The 21,911-nt window shown below is 30.4% G+C and overlaps 1 protein-coding gene across 1 annotated transcript in view; it reads right to left on the bottom strand.

Annotated features, from left to right (window-relative positions):
* LOC135128455 (uncharacterized) overlaps positions 1-17,071 on the bottom strand; it is a 45,459-nt gene extending 28,388 nt beyond the window's left edge. The window contains exons 1-2 of the mRNA XM_064055365.1: positions 16,890-17,071; positions 1,002-1,343 (exon numbers count right to left, since the gene is read on the bottom strand). Coding sequence (XP_063911435.1) covers positions 1,002-1,343; positions 16,890-16,901 — 354 coding nt within the window. The 5' untranslated portion in view covers positions 16,902-17,071. The remainder of the gene's footprint in view (positions 1-1,001; positions 1,344-16,889) is intronic.
* Positions 17,072-21,911: the final 4,840 nt, after the last annotated feature.

The raw sequence follows: 21,911 nt of genomic DNA, 5'->3' as shown, positions 1-21,911 counted from the left end.
ATTATATACAGGGTGTTATTGAAAGGACGTACAACAAAATTGACAGATCTTCGCGAAGTCTGAGAAGTCTGAAAAACTTATTTTGTGTTATCAAAATTATAAGGGGAAAATTAACCCTTATCCAACCTTTTTAGACGCTACTGAAAGATAAATAGGTAAAATTAATTTATTTTAGTTAAGATAATTATTATTATGTAGATAGTAAAATAATAGCAAAAATGTGTTTACATCCCCACCAAAAATTTGATGACGTTACCAGAAAATCTGCTAAGTAGATTTGGCTTACTCGGCATTAATATTACGACATACTCCTTCTTTCATGGTCTAATAGTATATTCAAAATTGGAACCTTAAACATATGGTTTAATGTAAAAAATAAAATTTGTACAATAAAATATTACTGTTTTTCGTACAAGCTGGGAAACGAAGTTATCTGAAATTTTTATAAAATACTAGCATTGATTTAATCATCACAGAACATCGATTAAAATTTATGTTTTCATTTTAGTTTTATTATGCTATTGTTTTACGATCAAAGCTGCTCTATAACTGCTGTAATAACAACCTGCTAACGGTATACGAGTATGAAATAGGTGATAGGAAAATTCGCTGTGCACATACCACGTCTTTGATGTTTATACTTTCCTACACAAATCTTTATTGAAAAATATTCTTTGACAGCAATTCAATATTGTTTTATCTTTTTTTTTAAATAAAAAAGTTGCAATTTAAGAAAATTCAATAAAGTTAAAGACATATTCCTCCCCAAATAAAGATTTTTAGAAAAGCAACAAAAACATAAATATTATTATTTTAGGTAACATTGTAATGTCATCATCTTTTAAGTGGGCGTAAAAAGTATCTTTTAAACCCTACAAATTCTACCCTAGATCAAGTTTCTTAAGATTAATAAAAAGTTCTAGATAAATATTTTTCTTTAGTAATAAATACCAATACCAAAGTTCTAGATTATTCTCACACTACCACCGTTTATGACTTACCTCATCTGGCTGAAATCTACTGGGAAAATTATACTTTCGTTTTCTGGCGACTCTTGCATATGGATGATTATCTATCGGATGATTAATTTGTCGCTCTTGTGCAAGGGTTACAACATTGTTATTAAGTGCATCATCTTCTGGGGGTGCTGAAGGAAACACCACAGGGCCTACCCTATTCACATCCGTGCGCTCCCCGAGGTCATAACTAGTTTCATAGGGATGAGGGTTAAAATTACGGGGAGTCAGAAATATCGCAGGCTGATTTTCTTCCACACTCGAAACTGACGTCAGCAATAAACTTAAGTAAATTAAGTTTACGTGCCATCGGAATGTTGTTTTATCCTAAAATTGAATATCTCTTATTATAATTACAACGCATTATTCAATAAATACCATAAACGAAGGCAAAACTGAAGTTATTATTTTTGTATTACAAAAATTAAGAGGTAGCTCGGTCATAATTATGATTACAATTATTAAAGTAATACAAGCCTGTTGTATTACTTTTGTATTTTTGTATTTGTATTAGTATTTTAACGCTTGTTAGGGAATATAATTATTTATTTATTTTAAAATCTGTTGTTATTATGAGCGCTAAATATTAATTATAAAAATCAAAATTTTGAGAAAAACTACACCTTTTCGATATTTTATCATAAATGGGACCAATTGTCAGTGGTGCATATGTTTTACAGTATTTATAAAACAGATTCATAATTTTGTCGCACAAACAAAGGATTCATGTTCGCGTTTATTGATTGTAACACTGCGATTAATAATATTAATAATAAATTGTTGAGCGGTGTACGTTGAGTTTAATTTTATTTTCCTTCTTTTATTGCAAATGTCAGGTCAGGTCAGGTCAGGTCAGGTCAGGTCAGGCAGGGTTTAGGAAAGGAAGAGGTACTATGGACAATGTGTACATCCTGCGGCATTTAGTGGGAAGAGAAATAAGGAAAGAAGGTGGACGAATGTACGCATTGTTCATAGATTTCAAAGCAGCGTTTGATAGCGTGAATAGAGAGAAAATGTGGGAGTATTTGAGGAGAAAGGGAGTAGATGCATACTTGGTAACGAAAATGGAAGAAATATATGAAGAGACAGTAAATACGGTGAGAGTGAATGGAATAGAGAGTGAGAGTTTTTATACAAATAGAGGAGTGAGACAAGGATGCCCACTCGGCCCCGCATTGTTTGCAGCTTATCTAGGAGATATAGATGAAATGTTCAGAAAAGCACAGACAGGAGGGGTGGTAGTCGGCAAAGAGAAAGTGTGGTCGTTGGCGTACGCAGATGATTTGGTGATTGTGGCAAAGAAAAGAGAAGAAATGAAAGCAATGATTAAAAGTTTGGAGAAGTATGTAAAAAAAAAGGAATTGGAAGTGAATGTGGAAAAAACAAAAATGCTGGTGTTTGGGAAGAAAGTAAGAAAGGAGAAGGAAGAGTGGGCATGGAGAGGGAAGAAGATTGAACAGGTGAAAGAATTCCAGTACTTAGGATATACATTAAAGAGCAATAACTCAGATAGAGCGCATATTCAAGAAATGGTCCAAAAAGCGAACAAAGTGGTGGGAATAGTATGGGGAATAGGAGAGAGAAAATTTGGACATGATTATAAGAGAAGAATAATGATGTTTGATAGTTTGGTCAAAAGTGTATTCATGTACGGAGCTGAGATTTGGGGATGGAGGGAATATGAAGAAATAGAGAGAGTGCAAGAAAAATACTTGAAATGGACATTGGGATTGGAAAAGTATACGCCGGGGTATATAGTGAGAGAAGAAACAAAAAGGGAGAAAATGAGAGTGGAAGCGGGTAAAAGGGCGGTTGGATTTGAAGAGAAGTTCAGTGAGAGAGGTGATTGCAAGATATTGCAAGAATGTTGGAAAGAAATAAGAAAGGAAGGGGGAAAACATGTTTGGAACGAAAGGGACAAGTATTATGAAGGAAAGGGATATGCATGTGAAGAAATAGAGAGAATGAGAGAAATGGGAAGGAGTATGAAAGAAGAGCTGAGTGTAAGAGATAAGGATATAGATAAGCAAGAACGTAGATCGAGAATATCGGAGTCTAGATATAATGCAGACTATAGAAAAATAGTAAAGGATGAAGTACCAAAGTACACACAGAGAGAAAGTATAAAGGAGAAAAGAATGATGGCGAGATTTAGGTGTGGAAATGAAGAGAAAGAGAATAATTTTTGGATGGATGAAACTGACAGAAGGTGTAGGATATGTTGGAGAGAGGGAGAAACAATAGAGCATATGCTGGAAGGATGTGAAGGATTGAGAGAATCGGAGGAAAGTAGGGAAGAAGTGCTAAAGGAGGATGGAAGAGGACTGGACTGGATGAAAGAAGTATGGAAGATAAGGGAACTATGGTAAGGGGTGGGCAAGCAGAAAGAATAGAATATTTATTATATAACACTCGAATTTTTATTTTATTTTATTTATTTTATTGTTATGGATTTATATGAGATAGATTAAGTTAATTTGTACCCCTACTGGGAATATTATTAAGCCTGTAAGGCAAATAATAAATTAATACTACTATTGCAAATGTCAGGTAATAATTACAAGGCAAATCGAGGTGATATAGTTATTAATTTTCAAAGAGAAGTGCTATACATATTTTGAATACTGCATAAAACTTGTAGTAAAGGCAAATATTAATTTGTCCTGCTTGATATTAATTTTAATGTCTTCCTTTGCATTCTACAGTTGACGACAGAAGGATGCGTCCTTTTTTTGAAAGTCTGTGTTTTCAGAATTCCCAAAACTTATCTAATTTACGACTTTGTGAACCATTCACTGTATGTCTCTATTAAGTAATATAGCTTCAAGTTAATTTTGCACCTTGCTTCATTTTAAAACTATGAATTTTCGTCTCGCATAGAGGTACCAAAACAGTTTTCTATTTATTTTACGTCAAACAATATTCCATAGTACCATAACTTGCTATGAAAAAGTTAAAATAAATTAATTTTTTAATAATTGATGTAATTTTCACTGAAACTGGTGCTAAAAATTTCATTCAACTTTATGATAAATATATCAACAACAATGGTGAAACTGAATGGCACGCTTGAGCGTAGAAATGAAAGTTCCCAGTTCATTGTTGTAATATCATTAATAATAATGGAATTTATGGCTTAGAAAAATAAGGAAACAATTAAGAAGAAAACTGAACTTCGAAAAACTTTTGCAGACAATCCTATTGAATAGTACTAAAATCGTAGTACCTCTCGCACAAAAAATAATACGTTCCTTTCAAAACTATTGTATTGTATTTTTTTAAGGTAATTTTCTACCTTTTTTTGTGCACTACTCGGCATTTTCGAACACATCTGACTTTTTTTTTGTTTTTAATTAAAACGTAACTCGTCCATTTTGATAAAAAAAAATAAATTTTTGGCAGATTTATCATTTTTGTGTGCATGTTTCAGTTTTCACGGAGTCTTTGGTTCCTACAAAAATTATAATATAAATAATCAAATTACAATCCTTAATTTAATCCAGACATTCACTTCTTAAACCATAAGCGAACTGGTAAAAGCAAAATTAAAAAAGCACGTTTAAAAAACTAATAAGTGTACAATTTTACAATGTTTTTTGCACTTTTTATGTACAAACGAAAATATCAATCTGCCTTTTCCATGAGTCTGTCTGTCTGTTAGAAATTTAATTAGTCACAAGTAGTATTCAAAACTACTACCTGCATCGTCTGTTGTGCACTTTGTTGTATTTTAGGGATATTGTGTAAGTGGTTACGCTAACCAGAATTGGTTTCTTCATCCCCACTACCCATTTACCAGCGTCAACTCAAAATTTTGCTGAGTAAATTCTTGTGGTTTATTAACCCGCCGTTTTTTTTACCTTCAGATTTTTGGAAAAAAAATTACAATTATATGACACTATATTATTTAACTGTCTAAAATATGTGTTATATGTACATCTACATATTGATACATCCACATCTTGATGTCTCAAAATTGAAACAACATTTTAACATACAGAGGTTATTATTAAAAGAAAATTTGCAAAATCAGTTTTATATTGACTTCTTTCATTGTGCTTTCGGCCTGAAAGAAATTCTGTATAAATATATTTGTTTATTTTTTTAACAAATCATGAATAACAATATTCAAAAATAAAGCCATAGTAATAGTACCAAGAATTTCGCTTCTCAGGATATATTTCCTATTTTAGTTTTTAATTATTATTTTTTATTTTAAACATCTTTGTAAAAGGAATGAAATGTACAATAAACTATAGTTGATGTTTTAATTTTTAAATCAATATTAGAACCTTATCAAAGTGTTAAACAAAGCCACTACATAGTTTTTGTGATACATATATTTTTTTTACAAACAGATTTAGCTATTTGAAAGTAATTCCGCTCCATAAACTTAAAAATACCCATAGAGTGTTCATACAGGATGTCCGGAATGGCGCGAACACCCCTAAGAGTACATTATCGAGGCATGTCGTTAAGTACGAGAAAAATACTGAAAAAAATCCTTTCCTCATTTTAGCGAAGATATGTAATATTAAAGTTCTTCAATATTTAACAACAAAATAATGCTTCAATGATCACAATAACTAGCAATGAAACGTTTAGTGCATATTTCTTTTCCCCATGGTAATGTTTAATTACTATGTCCGTTATCATAAGCAAAGTTATGAATGTTTCATTGTTATAAAAAATTGATAAAATTCCATTTGGAAACAAGGTTTACTTAATGCAATTAAAAGTACAAGAGTTGCTAAGTTTACTTTTTTAAAATATTGTCTTGTTATCTACATCGAAAAATTTTGTTTTATTATTTTTTTCGTACTTGTAAGCCTGGATAATTACCTTTAAGAGTGTTCGTGACATTCCAAACATCCTACATGTATGTACATGCAGTAAGGCTTGCCTAACAAACTTGTAAAACATTGTTATTAATTTTTTTGAAAGTTGGATACACATTACTTTACCGTAATTAGACAGTAAATAATGTTCACTTGAAATGTCAAGGTAATCGTAACGGTGGTATTGGAGATCCTTTACGTAATGAATTTTCAATGGAGATAGACAACTTAAGCGAGAAAAATTTTGTACAAAGCTAAATACCGCAAGATTGAAAAAAAAATAGTCAGAGTTGGTCATACACGAAAAAACGCTTATCTTAGATTAAAACAGTAATTTGTTTGCTTCATAAAGCCAGAAACTAGGCAAATACCAGTGAATTTTCGCAAAAGTATGTGCTGACAAAACTTTTATGCCGATTTTTATATAAATAAAATTGTAGAACTCTCAAAATACGAGCTGCTCCATCTAATTAAACTTTGGGTGGCTATTTCAAAAATATGTATTATATGTACCAATTTTTTTTTCATGAAAACAGGACAGTGCAACAGCTCATACAGCAAATGAAACTTTAAATAAACTTTTCAAATAAATTTTTGCAATAACAGAATAATTAATAGAAATGTATGACCATCTAAGTCTCTAAACTTAATAAGTCCTGACTTTTTCCTTTTTTCGTATTTCAAGAATAACGGATACAAAAATTTTGAAAACAGGAATTGAAAACGGCTATTGCCACACAACTAAAAATTATTAGGTACGCCTGAAATGCTCGTCCGGGTTTTTGAAAATATAAAATTACTTTAGTGCTATCAATTTGAGATTTAATATAAGTAGGTACATTTCATATTTTAATCGAAGACAAGCGGTAAATTTAATTTTAATAGTTTAGTTGGAAAGAAAAAAACACGCAGTCACTAGTCACTACTAACTGCTACACTGAGTGGCTGATTTAATTCTCTGATCAGCGTGGATCAGTTGGGAATTTACCAGTACATCATTCATGAAAACTTCATTAATTTTGTCTGTATTTCGATTAAAGATGAACAGATACGTTGCACAGTTTTCATCAGTGACACTTTATCAAGGTCCTGTTTTACCCGGGTAGATAAGTTAGTTCAACCTAAAGACGGCGTAAAAATTGGCATCCACCGACGGCGGCGACATTTATGATGGGATATAATTTACATTGAACGGCAGCACTGCACATTATAGTCCTGTTTTTTTAGATTTTAATTACCAGATTTTGAACTAAAAAACTATTGTGTAACACACAGAATTAGCTTGTTTGCATAAAATGTGGTTAAATTTTAATTACTGCCGTGTGGTGTGCAGTGAACATAATAACTTGCATTATGCATTAACATATTTACACCTGTAAAAATTACTACAGTAAATTAAAATGCAAATAGTTCTAAGGACCGCTTCCCTTACGTTAAGTTAGTCGCGCACTTAATGAACACCCATGGTGTTATAACACCCCTGTTAGCGCGAATTTCTGAAAATTAAAAAAAAATGTAACACTATCTTGTTGAAACGTAACAATAATAACAAAAAAAAAATAATCTTGTTGTTTCACTGCTCATACTTGAGATTACATTCTGCACTTTTTGTTTCATAACATACCAAGTATCCTACTTTTTGCTGGCAAGCACAATTCATGTTCATAATTTTTCGTGGCTTTAAAAATTCTATGCATTTTAGACGAGATGATTGTTTGCTGTTTCATTACGATTATTACTACATTCGATTATATTACGAGATACCGTTATTTAAAAATTCCATGGGAACTTTTTCGACATGAATTTTTTATTCGGACTCCACCCTCCAAACAGGTAGTTGATTTAATTATTATTTCCATTTTGGAACAATAATTATTATCAAAATATTTAGATTTACTCTCCAAAGTCAACGTTCGTAGCTGCCTGTATTTCTCACTTGTGCACAATGCGACTTTGTCAGCTTTATTTGCCTACAAAAACGTAATACATCAACCCATTGTTGGTCAATTAACAGCTAGAACATTCACTGAAAAACCAATTATGTGTGACATACTAGACAAAGCTACTAAACTGATACTTTTTATAACATGAATTCAAGAGGTTATCGATTTTGAAGGAAGGAAATACTTTAAACGACTATCCTGTGAGGGATTACAATTCTGATAAATTGTAAGTTCGAAATATAAACCCTACCTAAACAGCTACAAAATAAAAATTTTTTGTTAATAATAATAAGTAGGATATGAGCGGAGGAGGTAGAAAGAAGGAGAGGAAAAAAGTGAAATAGAGAAAAGGAAAGAAAATGAAAGAAGTGATGTTTGATGTGAAATGCCAGAATCACAGTCTTAACAAATGTTTTTAATACGTATAGTGCAAACTGTGTAAATAATACTAATAAGTTATTTCCCGAGTCGTTTAACCGGCACAATAGACTAACAATTTATTTTGCTGAAGTTAATTGTTCACATATCTGGAGAAAGCACAAACACGTGTTTGTTTGAATATGCTAATATGAAACAATATCCAGTTTACTTTTGTTTTTCATTTTTTACGAATCTCTGATGATTAACATTTCTATCAAATAATTTACTCGCAAATCCTAGTTTAAATCTGAAAAAAATTTAAAAATAAAATTTGGGCAAAAAGTGAAAAATGTCAATAAAAACGTCTTTTAGAATGACATGAATATGTGAATTTTTTCTTAAGCGTTATTTTAACTTTGACTGAAACTTTCAGGCGATTCCTTTCAACAATAATTGAAATTTGATTTCATATAAGTAACGTAAAGCTTAAACACTTTTATTTTCCTATAAAATAATAAATAACGATTTGCTAAAACGTCAAGAAATACCAGAAAGGATTAAGGCCAAAAAATATTATAATGGAATGCACCAACTTCGTTCTAAATCAATAGGTAGATACATTATGTAATCGTTTTCCGGGTTGGGACAGTGTTAACTGAGTTTTGGAGCTCAACGTTTCGCACACTTTATAAGTGGCATCTCTAGGAACAGGGTTGAGAAATTAGGAATAAGGCAAAAGAGCACGGTAACTCAGTATGTCAACCATATCAGAGGCGAAATTCTCCAGATACATGTGTCTAGAACTCATTCAACTCATCACCGCATTTTTTTATTACATTCGTTATTTTTACGGAATAAAAAAGACCGGTGTAAAGTTATTTAGACAGAACTTACCTCGTATACAAAGCACAATCGAACAAATCCGATTTCTTAGGTGAAAATATGAAAGTTGATTTCTCAAATTTTATGTTATTTGTTTTAATTAATAATCTCAAATTACGTGCTAAATTACAAAACATTTGGTTTAATAGTACCTAAGAACTGTAAAATTTTATTGTACAATTTTGAATTTCCAAAAATATGCAAATAGAAGTTTAAAAATAGATATGGATTTATAGACCGTAAACGCATAATATGTATTTTACACATTTTAGATAGCATTTATCAAACAAAATTTTGAGATGACGTCATCGAGTTTTTGGAGTTAACCAAAAACGTACGAAGTGACAAAATTGCAATTTGAGTAATACTAGAGTAAACTTTCATTAAAAACTAAAAATTTGTATTAATGTCTGAATAAAATTTTTGCCTTAAGAATACATGACTTTATGAATGTAGTATATTTTGTTAATGGCATCAAAAACACCCAGTCCTTTACAGTTTTAAAGAAGCATTTTGGTGCTTGGTTCTTTTTTGAGAAAACCATGATATTAAATTTATTATTCCGTAAAAAAGCACTAAGTAATTTTTTGAAAAATATGATATATATTTATATTAATCTAACGACCTGCTATAAAAAGGAGCATATGCCATGAAATAAAAACAAAAATGATTAAGTTAAATTTGTTTTCCCTAATTCGAAATCGATATCATTTGAAAAACCCTCCACATAAAATTCACAGTTTATTCCCCGTAAGTTTTTGTAAAAATTTTTGCATCCTCGGGAATAAAAAGACATAATGTTTTTAGATCTGCCAACTTTTTAGGCGATATTGCTTTTCCATTGGGCCATAATGTAGACAATTTAAAAAAAAATTTAGAAGTCGTTTCCTTTTATGCATCAAAACTTCATTGTAGATCTCATTTTCCTGATTACTTTTCATAAAAATAGAAAGCGGTTTATCTTTAGTAAGTTTAATCTTGTTTTCAATCTAATTTTTTGTTCATGTATGCCTTCTATTTGTGACACTAGACTCTAAATCGGCTTCACTACAAAAATGTTCTTTCTACATAAACTAAACAATAAGTGGATTTTTCTTTCTACCATTTAACATAATATTGGCGTAATCTTGTGGCGTATATACTTAATGACTCCAAAATCTTTGTCATTTGGTAAAAAACTATGTTCTGAAATAAAAAATTTCAAATAAATCGTTTGTTAAGTAGAATGTTGCTATCAAATTGATTTTAGCATGAATATAGTTTTTATATTACTATTTTTGACGCCCACAAGAGTCAGACCACAGAGTCAGTTCTGTTATATCCTTTTTGGTAAAATTTTCAGTAGGTATTAAGCTCTTAAGACAAGATCCCATCTTTTGTGCGCCACGACCCATTTTCTTTTTTTCCAAATAAAATAGTGTCCTTTCCTTGTTTTACCGGAGTAAATACCCTCGTTATAAAGCCACAACTGACGCTTATAAAACACTAAGTTTATAGGATAGTTATAAGGAAACAAAGCACTGCACAACCAATTAAAAAAAGTGCCGTGTCGCTTGGTACCTTTTTGATTAAAACATAATCCCAGATTTATTAAAGGCGCATAGTTCTACCTCAAATTTTGGTATAAAAATAATTAAGACAAATAACGGATTTTTACAAATTAGTTTTTGACATTAAATTCTGACTGTTAGGATGTTTAACTCATTTTTTGCGATTTGGCGCTTAGTACGTTTTTGGTTAACATCGTTCAATTGATATCAAGCGAGCAACATAATTTGTAATCGAATCATCCTTGGAAATGAATTTGTATGTCTTCCCTGAAATCATAAGTTTAACGCTGCATCCAAAGCCACGTCATAGAAATGATTTTAACAAAATTAATTTTAATTTAGAAAAATAAACCTAATACTTATTTGAAATTGTAACTTTGATTTACATTTTATATCAATTTATTAATCAAGAGCTGTCACATGAAACGTCCCTTCTAACCTTACTTTATTTCTTGTTTTCTTGCTTGTTTTTGCTTCCTGGAAAATAACCTTGACAAAAAAACTTTTCAAAACTTATTTGCGTATTTACTCAAAAATGGCCTTTCCATTGAAGCAAAAAACTTTTATGATATGCTGTATTCTCGAAATATGGAGATGGGACAAACGGTATATGGATGTACTCAATTCAAACGACTTGGGATGAATTCCGAGAAAAATAGGGCCTATATTCTTTGAAGGTAATTGTGATAATAATACTCATGATGTGATTAACTGGCTTATTTAATGTAATCCTCTTCAAAGTAACTAAGATATCAGCAGGAAATATTAATAGATTTTATACCATAGCTTCACGACGATGAAGTGAAAGTAGGTTATTTTCAACAAGACGGGGCTACAGCGAATTCGTCACAATAGCAATTTTAGGGTAATTTTTTGACAAACAAATCATTATTCGAAATACAGACAATATCTGGTCCTCATGGCCTGCAAACTTCTTTTACAGGCCTATTTATTTTACTAAAGACCTGCCAAAATTTGGAGGGATTAAGGTTGAGGATAACACAAAAAATTAGCGACATAAATAACAATGCAGAGATATTGAGGCAAGTGATCGATGAATTTAAACGAAGAGCTCGCTCATTTATGCTTACAACGTTTTCAGCGTGTACTGAAATTTATTTCTTTTTATTGATTTAATAATAATTTTAGTTGATGTTACACTCATGAATGTTTACGCTCCAACTAAAGAAGCAAATGAGGATGATAAACATGATTTCTATGATCAATTAGAGAGAACATGTGAAAAACAAACATGATTCACAGGAATAAAATAAGAACACAGAGAGATAAAAGAAAGAATTTAAACGGATTAAAAGAGAAAAAAGAATAAAATGAAAATGAATTGAGAAAATAGTTGATATTAAAAAGAATGGAATCTTATGTTGGCGATGAATGGTTATGTAAAGAATAGTATGATAAACACAACTGAAAAAGTAATAAGCAGAAAATACAAGAGGATGCTCAAACAATGGTTCGATATGAAGTGTGAATGGATAGATAAAGGATAAAAATGCAATAGTTAAGCAAGTAAACAAAATGAATACGAGAATTACAAAGAAAAAAGAAAATATGTATAAACTATAAACCTACTAACAAATAAAAGAACGAAATGGATTGAAAGGAAAGAATTAAGAAAGAAAGAAACAAAACAATGTGAAGATAAGTCAATACATTAGAAAGCAGAATAAAAAACAAATAAGAGTGGACATTGATACTAAAGCGTGGGAAGAATATTTTCAGAAAATTCTGGGAAGAGATTATGGGACAACTGTTGTAAATGAGATTCAGAACAAAGAGAGCGAGACTATTGGCGAGCAAACGCCACCAACCAAAAAAATATATATATATCAGTAGAATAAAAAACTTGAGATGATGTAGCAAATGAAATGATCAAATATAGTGGTGAAGCATTTGAAGAGAAAATTTACGAGATAGTTAGTTACAAAAAATGGAATACTGGAAAGATGTCACCGGAATGGGATATGGGAATGGTAATACCAATTCTGAAAAAAGGGAACCCAGACATACTTAAGTATGTACAAATTACAGAGAAATCAGCCTACTCAATGCTTACGAGAAAAATTACGAAAAGTCTTGAGGAAATGTCAACAGTTATTATAGATGTACTTGTACCAAACAAAAGAGGATTGGTCATTAATTTAGGAGAGACAAAATATCTACGAGTAATTAAAAATCAAGAACGAGCATGCAATAAAGTAATCGATGTAAGGCATTTTAAGTTTGAAGCAGTGAAGAATACAAACAGGACAAAAGGCATACTCGTGTTTCAAATATCACAACATCACGAAGCGTAGAAAAATATCTAGCGACACCAAAATGAGAGTGTACAAAACAGCAATAAGATCAGCAATGTAGTAGTAGTAGAAGATAAAAGATAATTTTAGAAAATTTAAGTGAAAACTAATTTGAAAAATAATAGGGTTAAAGAAAATGCATAACCAAGAATATAGAAAATTACTTAATTATGAAATAATAGAGGGAGAAGGGATAAGATATAGTGAGAACGATAAAGGCACGAAGATTATGATGGTATACGGACTTAAGGACGATGCAGAAAAACAAACAAATGAGAAACTGATACCAATAAATCAAGAGGAAGGCCAAAAATCTGGTGGGAAGATAAATTCAGAAAAGATTTTGCAAATATGGATATTTAAGAATCAAATTAAAACACACAGGCGATTGTAACATCTGAAGAAAAAACGTGGACTGTTTTCCCACGACTAAGTAACTCTCAAGAACTCAAGGAAGCGGCTGTGTTTCCATATTTAATAAAATTAATTAATCCTACACCAATTTTCCTTGTAACTTCACACTTATTTTATTAAAAATTTTGTTAAAAAGTCAATGTGGTTTAATCATCGACCTGCTAAATCCTTTCCAAGGAATACTCAATTATATTTTATGTTGCTCGCCCGATATACGCAGATATAGTCAGTGTTGGGCAGTATCTAGATACTTGTATCTAAATAAAGTATCTAGATACAAAATTAATGGCGCAGATACAGATACATTTTTTTATTTCACTTTTTTTCAGTAGTTATTAGTTGAGTTATACTAGTGGTAATTTTTGATACTTCGTGTTGGTGATTTTGGTCACATAAACAAAAATAGAGGTAAGAGGTCTACTAATAGTGTTCTGTCACGGAAATTTTCATATTGTAAATACCATCACTTCCTACATTGTAGTCTCCAGTACTTATACACCTTTAAATATAATCCTGAGGGGTAAGATGGTATTTTAAAAACCATAAACCACAATTCAATATTTACTGCGTTTTTATGCTTGTCGGGGTAATGCATTTTATCTGTGTACCTGAGCAACCCGGTCCGGTAGGCCCGCCGATTGTATTTGTGTTATTAAATAAGAGTAATTTTAATAGTAAAAATATTGATTTAAGGTATGTTATTATTTTTAGAAAATAATAATTACGTGTTACATAATGATTAATTTTTTCAATTAGCACAAATTAGTTTTGTAATCGAATAATCGAAAATGACAGACAAATGTAGCATCTTTTCCTGTTACCACATGTGTCATTTCTTCACTTTTTCATTGTTGGACCTAACGCGAGGTGGGCTTGGCAGGTCCGTTTTGCCCTAGAATGTGCCGATTATGTTTAAGTGTACTTATCTTGGGCAATAAAATTAATACTTTTACAACCCTCGGTAGAATAATTTATGGTGATATATTCTCAGAAATCGTGAGACGAGATTAAAATAAAATGAGTTTCAACAAAAATCTGAAAATTTAAAGTTGCACTCTGGTGATTCCGGCCTCCCAGGCAGCCTTTGATCCTATAAGGGGTTTAAATACCTTTCTAAGAAATTGTACTTATTTTGCCTTAAACGGAACCAGCAATTCTTCCTAAAATGTATATACCTGCCGCACCGGGATAGACGATTACCGAACATGGTCATAAAAACATCGTAAGCCGATATTGAAGAATAATAATTTATGACAGGTTGCCGACAACAGACCTTCAGCACAGAATAATCATTTCCCGTATTCTTTTGAAATATAAATTTTAATGCTGGAGATTATTAGATATACTTAAACACAATTTGGACACTGTAGTATGGGAATAAAAACGAAAAAAATATTCTTTTTAAGCGTACGTAATAAATATTGCACTATTTGCGACACATCAAACAGCGAAGCGATGGCCTATTTGCAGGAACAAAGAAAAGATTTTTCAGGTCTGCATACGTTTGCAAGCAAGTTTTAAAAAGGTCGAATTACAGACACACTTATTACAAAAATATTTTCTTTCGTTTGCTCCACATACTAAGAAGAATGCAATGGATAATTAAACCTGACTGTAAAATTGTGCTCAGCTGAGATAAATAAAGTAAAAACCCAAATAACATGCACGCCTATGAGAACTCCGTTGAAGCTAGAAATCTTAAGTATTGGAAAAACAATTGTTAGAAGTGAAAAGTGATGGTCATAGAAATGTAACCCAACTACAGATTTTGCTTATGAACTGAAGATGTCAGACCATTTTGGGGAATAATAATCAAACGATGTGATAGTTATTTAAAAGATTTTTTTTCATTTTATTTCATTTAGACCTAATCACAGAAAAATGCATTACTTACAAATACGTAAAAATGTTATTTTTGGTCGTTTAATGAAAAGTGGTACCTAATATATACAACCTTTTTCTACAGTGCCATTAGATATCATCCCATGGACACTTTTTGATTTGCACAAAGATACAATGAATAAAATCAAAACTAAAACTAATCCGACTACTTCAATTAAAATTTCGTAAACTTGTGCGGCAAATACATCAACCATAAAGAAATTAAAAATGTTCGTACAATAATAAAACCAAAGTTTATATACTGGACTTATTTTAAACACATGCACAAGTACAAAATATTATCCCTTATTTCATCTAAACTCAATGTATAAATATTTATTTCACTAATAAAGACTGTAACTTTTAACATTAATAGAAATACATACCACACAAAGCATATATCACTAGTCTTCAACAAAAACATATTTGATCATAATTAAGTTAAGCAATAGAAAAATTAAGAGAAGCAAATGACAAAATACTCAATCACTTCTTTTTTTACTATATTTAAAAACAATTTGTACTGGCAATTTGTTACTGCAATTTCTAAAACAGATTAAAAACACTAAATATAAATATAATATTCTCGATTTTGTATAAATCTCAAATATACAACAAAGATAACACAGAAATTCACTTTTTCCGGACCACCGGTGCCTTATATAAAGGTCAAAGGCGTCCATTCTATAAAATATCATTCAGAGTTTATTGTTGCGTGTTACTAAGAAGTGTCATCTAATGATTGCGCCACTTAACCTTTATTAGTGTGAAGGGAAATGTAGCTACTGAAAAAGAAAGGTCAAATCTAATAGGAATCAGAAATATTCACTTCCCATAAGAATAAAATGTTTTGTTTCAAGATAAGACAAACAATATACAGCCTATATTTAAACATTTTAAATTTCATTTCGAAATAAGTGAAAATTATAAGTGATAAATCAGTTTCTTAGAAGAATAAATTTTCGAAACAGTGGCAGTATAAAAAAATTGTATTTATTTTAACTGATCAACATTTATAATGTATCATTGGATATAACCAAAAAATAAAAATTTTCAATCGTGATATTAAAACCTATGTACGTGGTTACTTAATAATATTTTTGAAACGGTTACTTGTTTAATACAAAAATAAAATGAAAAAATACCTAATTACATTTTCTAGGTTATTTTAAATTAACATACTCTGAGTAGAATCAAACAACAGACAAAATATACAATATTTAAGTACCTACTAATTTAATTTTTTGCATAAAACAGTAATTTAGCTTTCGCTCAACATAACCGCTTTTATTTTCGATGAACTTGTAAGGTCTTACGTTTTTAATAACAATGAAAAGTCGTGACTCATATGAGAAAATTGCAGTACTACATTGTTTATCTACTCCACATTGTCTGCATTAACTAAATCAAGATCTTTTACAGGAAAGTTAACCATAAAACACTATTTCACAAATGAAAAACAAAAATGAAACAATTTTTAATAAAAAATGTTCCCGTTAGATATAATTAAAAGAAGCTAAAAACATACGGAAATTCTTTCGCTTGATACATTAATAATTTTATTATTTGCGAACTGTATTTAATAGGAGAATTTTTTTAATTAAAAAAAAATGCAAAATTACAAAATTAATAGACCGGCAATTTTAAAATCTTACTGAAATTAAGTAACACTAATTTTAAAAGAAATTACCTTCACTTCCATAATTCCAGTAGGTACTTATCGAACAAATATCCAGTGTGTGAAACACCGCAAAGTTCAACACCAACAATTTTAGGCAACTTTAGCACACAAACGCATGCACTCACGCATAGTGATTAACTAACATTTTCACAATGAAATTAATCTTGTGAGACATGTTTAAATCTTGCCATTGTAATGGTCCATGAAAACTAAATTACCAACTTATAAGATTCCCACCACCTTATTTTGCCTGTACCCACTATTCTTAACGACATACACCATGACACCTGTAACCTGTAATGTTCCATTTTTAAAACTTGATTAGCAGATCACTTTTTTAGTTACATGTTCATTATTCTTACAAATCAAGGTAAATACGATGCTTATCTGCGATAAAAACCGAAATATGTTCAAATTTTACAAGTATAATTGCATTGTTCGCACGATATCAATGAAATTTCGCAACTACCCTTTGTCCCCAACGTATGAAATTGCTTTTATGTTAGGTCTATTAACAGTTTGAATTTGGGTCAAACAAGGTCCGTGGTTTTAATTGTTATGCTTCACATCTAATACCTATTTTAACACGCCAGGGCATTAACATAAATATTATTACAAAGTTTGTGTGTCCTTTTCGAATTCAGTCATAAGCATAACATACCCGTACGGTTCAATGGCATTTAATAAAATATTCTCTACAGTGGACAATGAACTAAATTACCTATATCAGCCTACATTTGCCCAAACCGAACTCATTTGAAATCAGGAACCAGTTGCGTTAAATAGGGCATAAAATGATTATACAATTCTATAATAATACCTTTGATGCCGTGCACGTGACTCTTTTAGGGTCCCCTACATTTATCAAATTCTAAATTTCGTAACGCAATAATAAGAAAGTGCGAGGCCAGGTTCAAACTTGGTAGAAATGAGTTCTCTTGAAATATTCTTAAACAGACTGGGTAATAATGTTGTAATATTGTGGGAGTAATGAATAATTGTTGTTACATAGCTTGAGAACTGTCTGGTTGACTAGTTGGATCTACATGTTTGGTCCCAAATCGTTTCATTAAGATTAAAGGAATTATATTTATTGCTTACGCTTTTCATTGTATGGTTATTGAGCAACATAATGAATGTTTTTATACAATTTCTTACACACTGCAATCATTGCGAAGAAGAATAAACTCCATATGTTCGAACAGCCAAGCAATCCCAGAGGAAAGAAACCAATTTACAAACAATTATCTGACGTTTAAATTTGAAATTATAATTCATTCGCTAATAAGTGAATGTAATTGTTAATTTTTACTTTTCCTAAACATACTTTTTACTCACGGGCACATTTAAAGTTCGAAAACAATAAGCCTGGTAGAAAAATTTAATTAATTATTTTTTAACTTTTAATTAATTTACAATTTCATGGTCTTGACGACGAAATGATGATTTTACGAATTCATGTAACCTAAACTCATTTCAACATAAAATCTTGCTCATCTTCTAATTAGCAATAGGTATCTAGATGCATATTAAAGAAATATCTTGTTAAACTTTTCTCAATCTTCAGAATCTGGTAATAAACCCATTATTATCAGTATTATGAATCTGGGTTAATTAGACTATTAAAACAAAAGTATTTTAGATAAAGTAAAGAATATTGTGCAACAATTAACTAAAACGACTGTAACGTTACTAATGAAATAATTTCATCCCAGAAACTTCAAGATTAAATTGCGTTTAATATTTATAGGTACGCCTCGTCAACACGAACTAGATAGTAAACTTTAAACATAATATATCATTTAAATTGCAATGTTATGCTGCTTAAATTATAACTAGCGTAAAACTCTTGACGAAATATATATCTTCTATAGAATTTATTTATTAAATTCTTAAAATGGAAACGAGTATTGATTCTTGGCATACAAATTAATTTCAAACCACCACAATAACGTAACCGCTCCCTGCCACAAGTATCTAGAAAATTAAAATTTTAATGTATATACGCAATAGCTAATTTGCGTTTTTTGCATTAATTTATTATATTGTAAAATTATTCCAGCTTACACATTATCACAGTTAACTCACATATGCTAAATGTATAGTATGTCCCACTTTTTATGAAGACACCTCCATATTTTAAAGTTATTTTGAAACTTCTGAAAAAAAACGTTCCGATTCTGTCAGCTGAATCGTTTGGATTTAAAAACTATTTAAAAATTCTACTTTCTCGCCAAAAATAATACCTTAATAATAATGGTCGATTGTACAAACTATGTAGTCGCAATTATTTGTGAAAACAAAATGTGTGCAGCGTTGTGTCAAAGCTGTAACTAATTGCTAAACATGTCACCACTAACACTAAAATAAGTTAAGTAATTATGAATTTTAGAGGTAAATGTAGTTTTATTAGTTTATTTCCCGAGTTTACGCTAAAGAAATGTATATTTTAATAAGAGCATTTTGATGAATATCTAATTTCATGTTTTTTCGACGTTTCACAGCGTGTGGATATATGAAAATATAGGGCTTCCGTTTATGTGTGTTTGTTTGGCAATTTAATAAGACATATAATTTTTGAAACTCCCCAGCCATGTAATGTTTAAAACAAATACAATCTTTCTACAATATTTTGTGGTCATAGTTTATGAACCAAATATGCAGAGGCTTTGAATTTTATTTTATTCAGAAAATAAAGGCTAAAAAGATTTTATTTTATGCAATAGTAATTTATCTTCGTTCATATCAAACTTGGCCAAAATTTTTACTAGTACGATTACGAATACAGTCACCAATTAAGTGTTTTAGGAATGATTTATTTGAAATAAACAAGATTTAACTCTAAGTTTCATTGATAAGAGTGGCAGGAGCACTCTGGTGTTAAAAACTGCTGTCATTTAATTTTTTCAGTGACATAAAACCGGCGTGAAGCAACTAAATATAAGTGTAGATAAGCGCGCAACAGGCAAAACTAAATGAATACTATTTAAAAACGAAAGTGATTTCGTTCATAAAATATTATTATTAACTACTGTCTCCAAGTTGAACTACGTAATTTTTTTTGTTTATATAGTAACTGCACTGTCGAAATTACTAAAAAATCTGTTACATAATTTTTATAACTAAGTACATTACACATAGTTACAAATAAATAAATTAATTTCAGCATGACTTTTATTATTATTTGTGTGGCTTCCCAAAAATGTGGTAGCTCAATTTTTTACTTCTGAAATATCGTAAATTGTAAAACACACCAGATGAAAGTTATTAGCAAATCGCTTATCCATGAAGAAAAAAAGTTAAATAACTTTTATTTTTATTTTGATGGTTTTAAAATTTTTAAATAATCACTGAGTATGCATAATGCGGCATGTAAAATTTACAATTTTAATTTATTAATAACTACAGAGGAATTAAATTAATTTTCATAGTAGTGTAAATGTTTTCTCTGTATCACCTATTTAAGAAAGAAAACTGTTCATCGACTGCAAAATTTGTCCAATGAAGGCATGGATACAAAAAATATTTCAAGTTTTTACTTCCTGAGCATAGGCAAAGTATTGTAATCGAATCACTCAGTCAATTTATTTTCTTGATTAAATCAAGAATTACAAAACTGAATACTTTGAAATATTGCAGACATTTTGAAGTTATTGTAAATACGGTCTACCCAAAATGTGCAAAAACAAAATCATCACAATTGAGATAGGGCGGGTGGGCGGGCTTACATTTTGCCTTTTTGTTTCAATATGTGTAGACATCTTTTCACAACATGAAACTTAAAACATGTTGAAAATGGAAAATTTGTATAAGAAAATATCAATTTTGCAACTAGGCTCTATTCCAAAATTTCAAATTTCATATTCACTTGCAAAAATGTACCATTTTAATCATGTTTTTAGCTTCTTGTTGTGAAAATATGGCTATGTATATTTAAAAAAAAGCAAAATATAAGCCCCGCCCACCCGCATGATACATTGATACATTATTTAATATATCAATATATCATGCAAGATGCACAATGCAACTACAAAATTGAGACCTTGGTCCACTCAGCAGATCCAACATGCATACATTAATCACTCCCCAACAGTCACTAAAGACAGTTATTTTTTAGTAATTTCATGAAGCTAATGACTTTCACAATAGCATGATTTCTGAAAAATTAAACTTTTTTTTTTCGAGATTTACATGACATATGTACATCTAGGTCAATGTCTCAGGACATAACACACGTAACTTCGTGACAATTACATAGCTTTTATGTCTAGTAGCACAAGAACTAGCATTAATTAAACCATATACTTAAGTGGAGAACGAACAACCATGACCTTTTATGTCGGGCGAGCAACATATATAATTTGCAATCGAGTCATCCTTGGATTGAATCCGTATGTCTTCTCTGAAATGATATGTCTAAAGCTACGTCATACAAAAGCTTTAACAAAATCAATTTTAATTTCCAATAATTTTGTAAATCTAATACATATTTGAAACAGACACTTAAAAAGACAAGAACTAAAATCCTTACAAACTGATTTTTAATTAGTACTAATTTTAATTTTTTCGTCAATTTATCAATCAACTTCGCTGTGACTTTAACAACTGTGTCAAGAAACATCATTTTTAACCTTCTTTTTCTTATTTTCTTGTGTGTTGCTTGTGGAAAGAAAAATCTTTACATTAAAAACAATTCCCATTGAAGCAGAAAGCGTTTATGATTGAGTAGTAATATTTTCGAAATGGGCAGTGTGATCAAATGAAGAACAACAATAAAATGGCCAAGATTTTCAGTATTTACTGAAAATAAATTTATTTATTTAATAAAATGAATTAATCTTGTACCAGTTTGCCTTGTAACTTCACACTTATTTGACTAAAAATCGTTATAAAAAGTGTATGTCCTTTTTGCATTTTTTGACATTTATCAATGTGGTTTAATCACCGACGTGCTAAATTCCTTCCAATGATGACTCGACCACAAATTATGTTGCTCGCCCGATGGAAAAAAGGTTCTTTAAACTTTTTGGA

Source organism: Zophobas morio, unplaced genomic scaffold (assembly GCF_036711695.1).
Source record: "Zophobas morio isolate AGI-343-1 ecotype UQ-CSIRO unplaced genomic scaffold, CSIRO_AGI_Zmor_V1 ptg000012l, whole genome shotgun sequence".
Classification (NCBI taxonomy): Eukaryota; Metazoa; Arthropoda; class Insecta; order Coleoptera; family Tenebrionidae; genus Zophobas; species Zophobas morio.
Note: the sequence above shows the minus strand (reverse complement) of the source record. Positions and strands in the feature narration are given on the sequence as shown.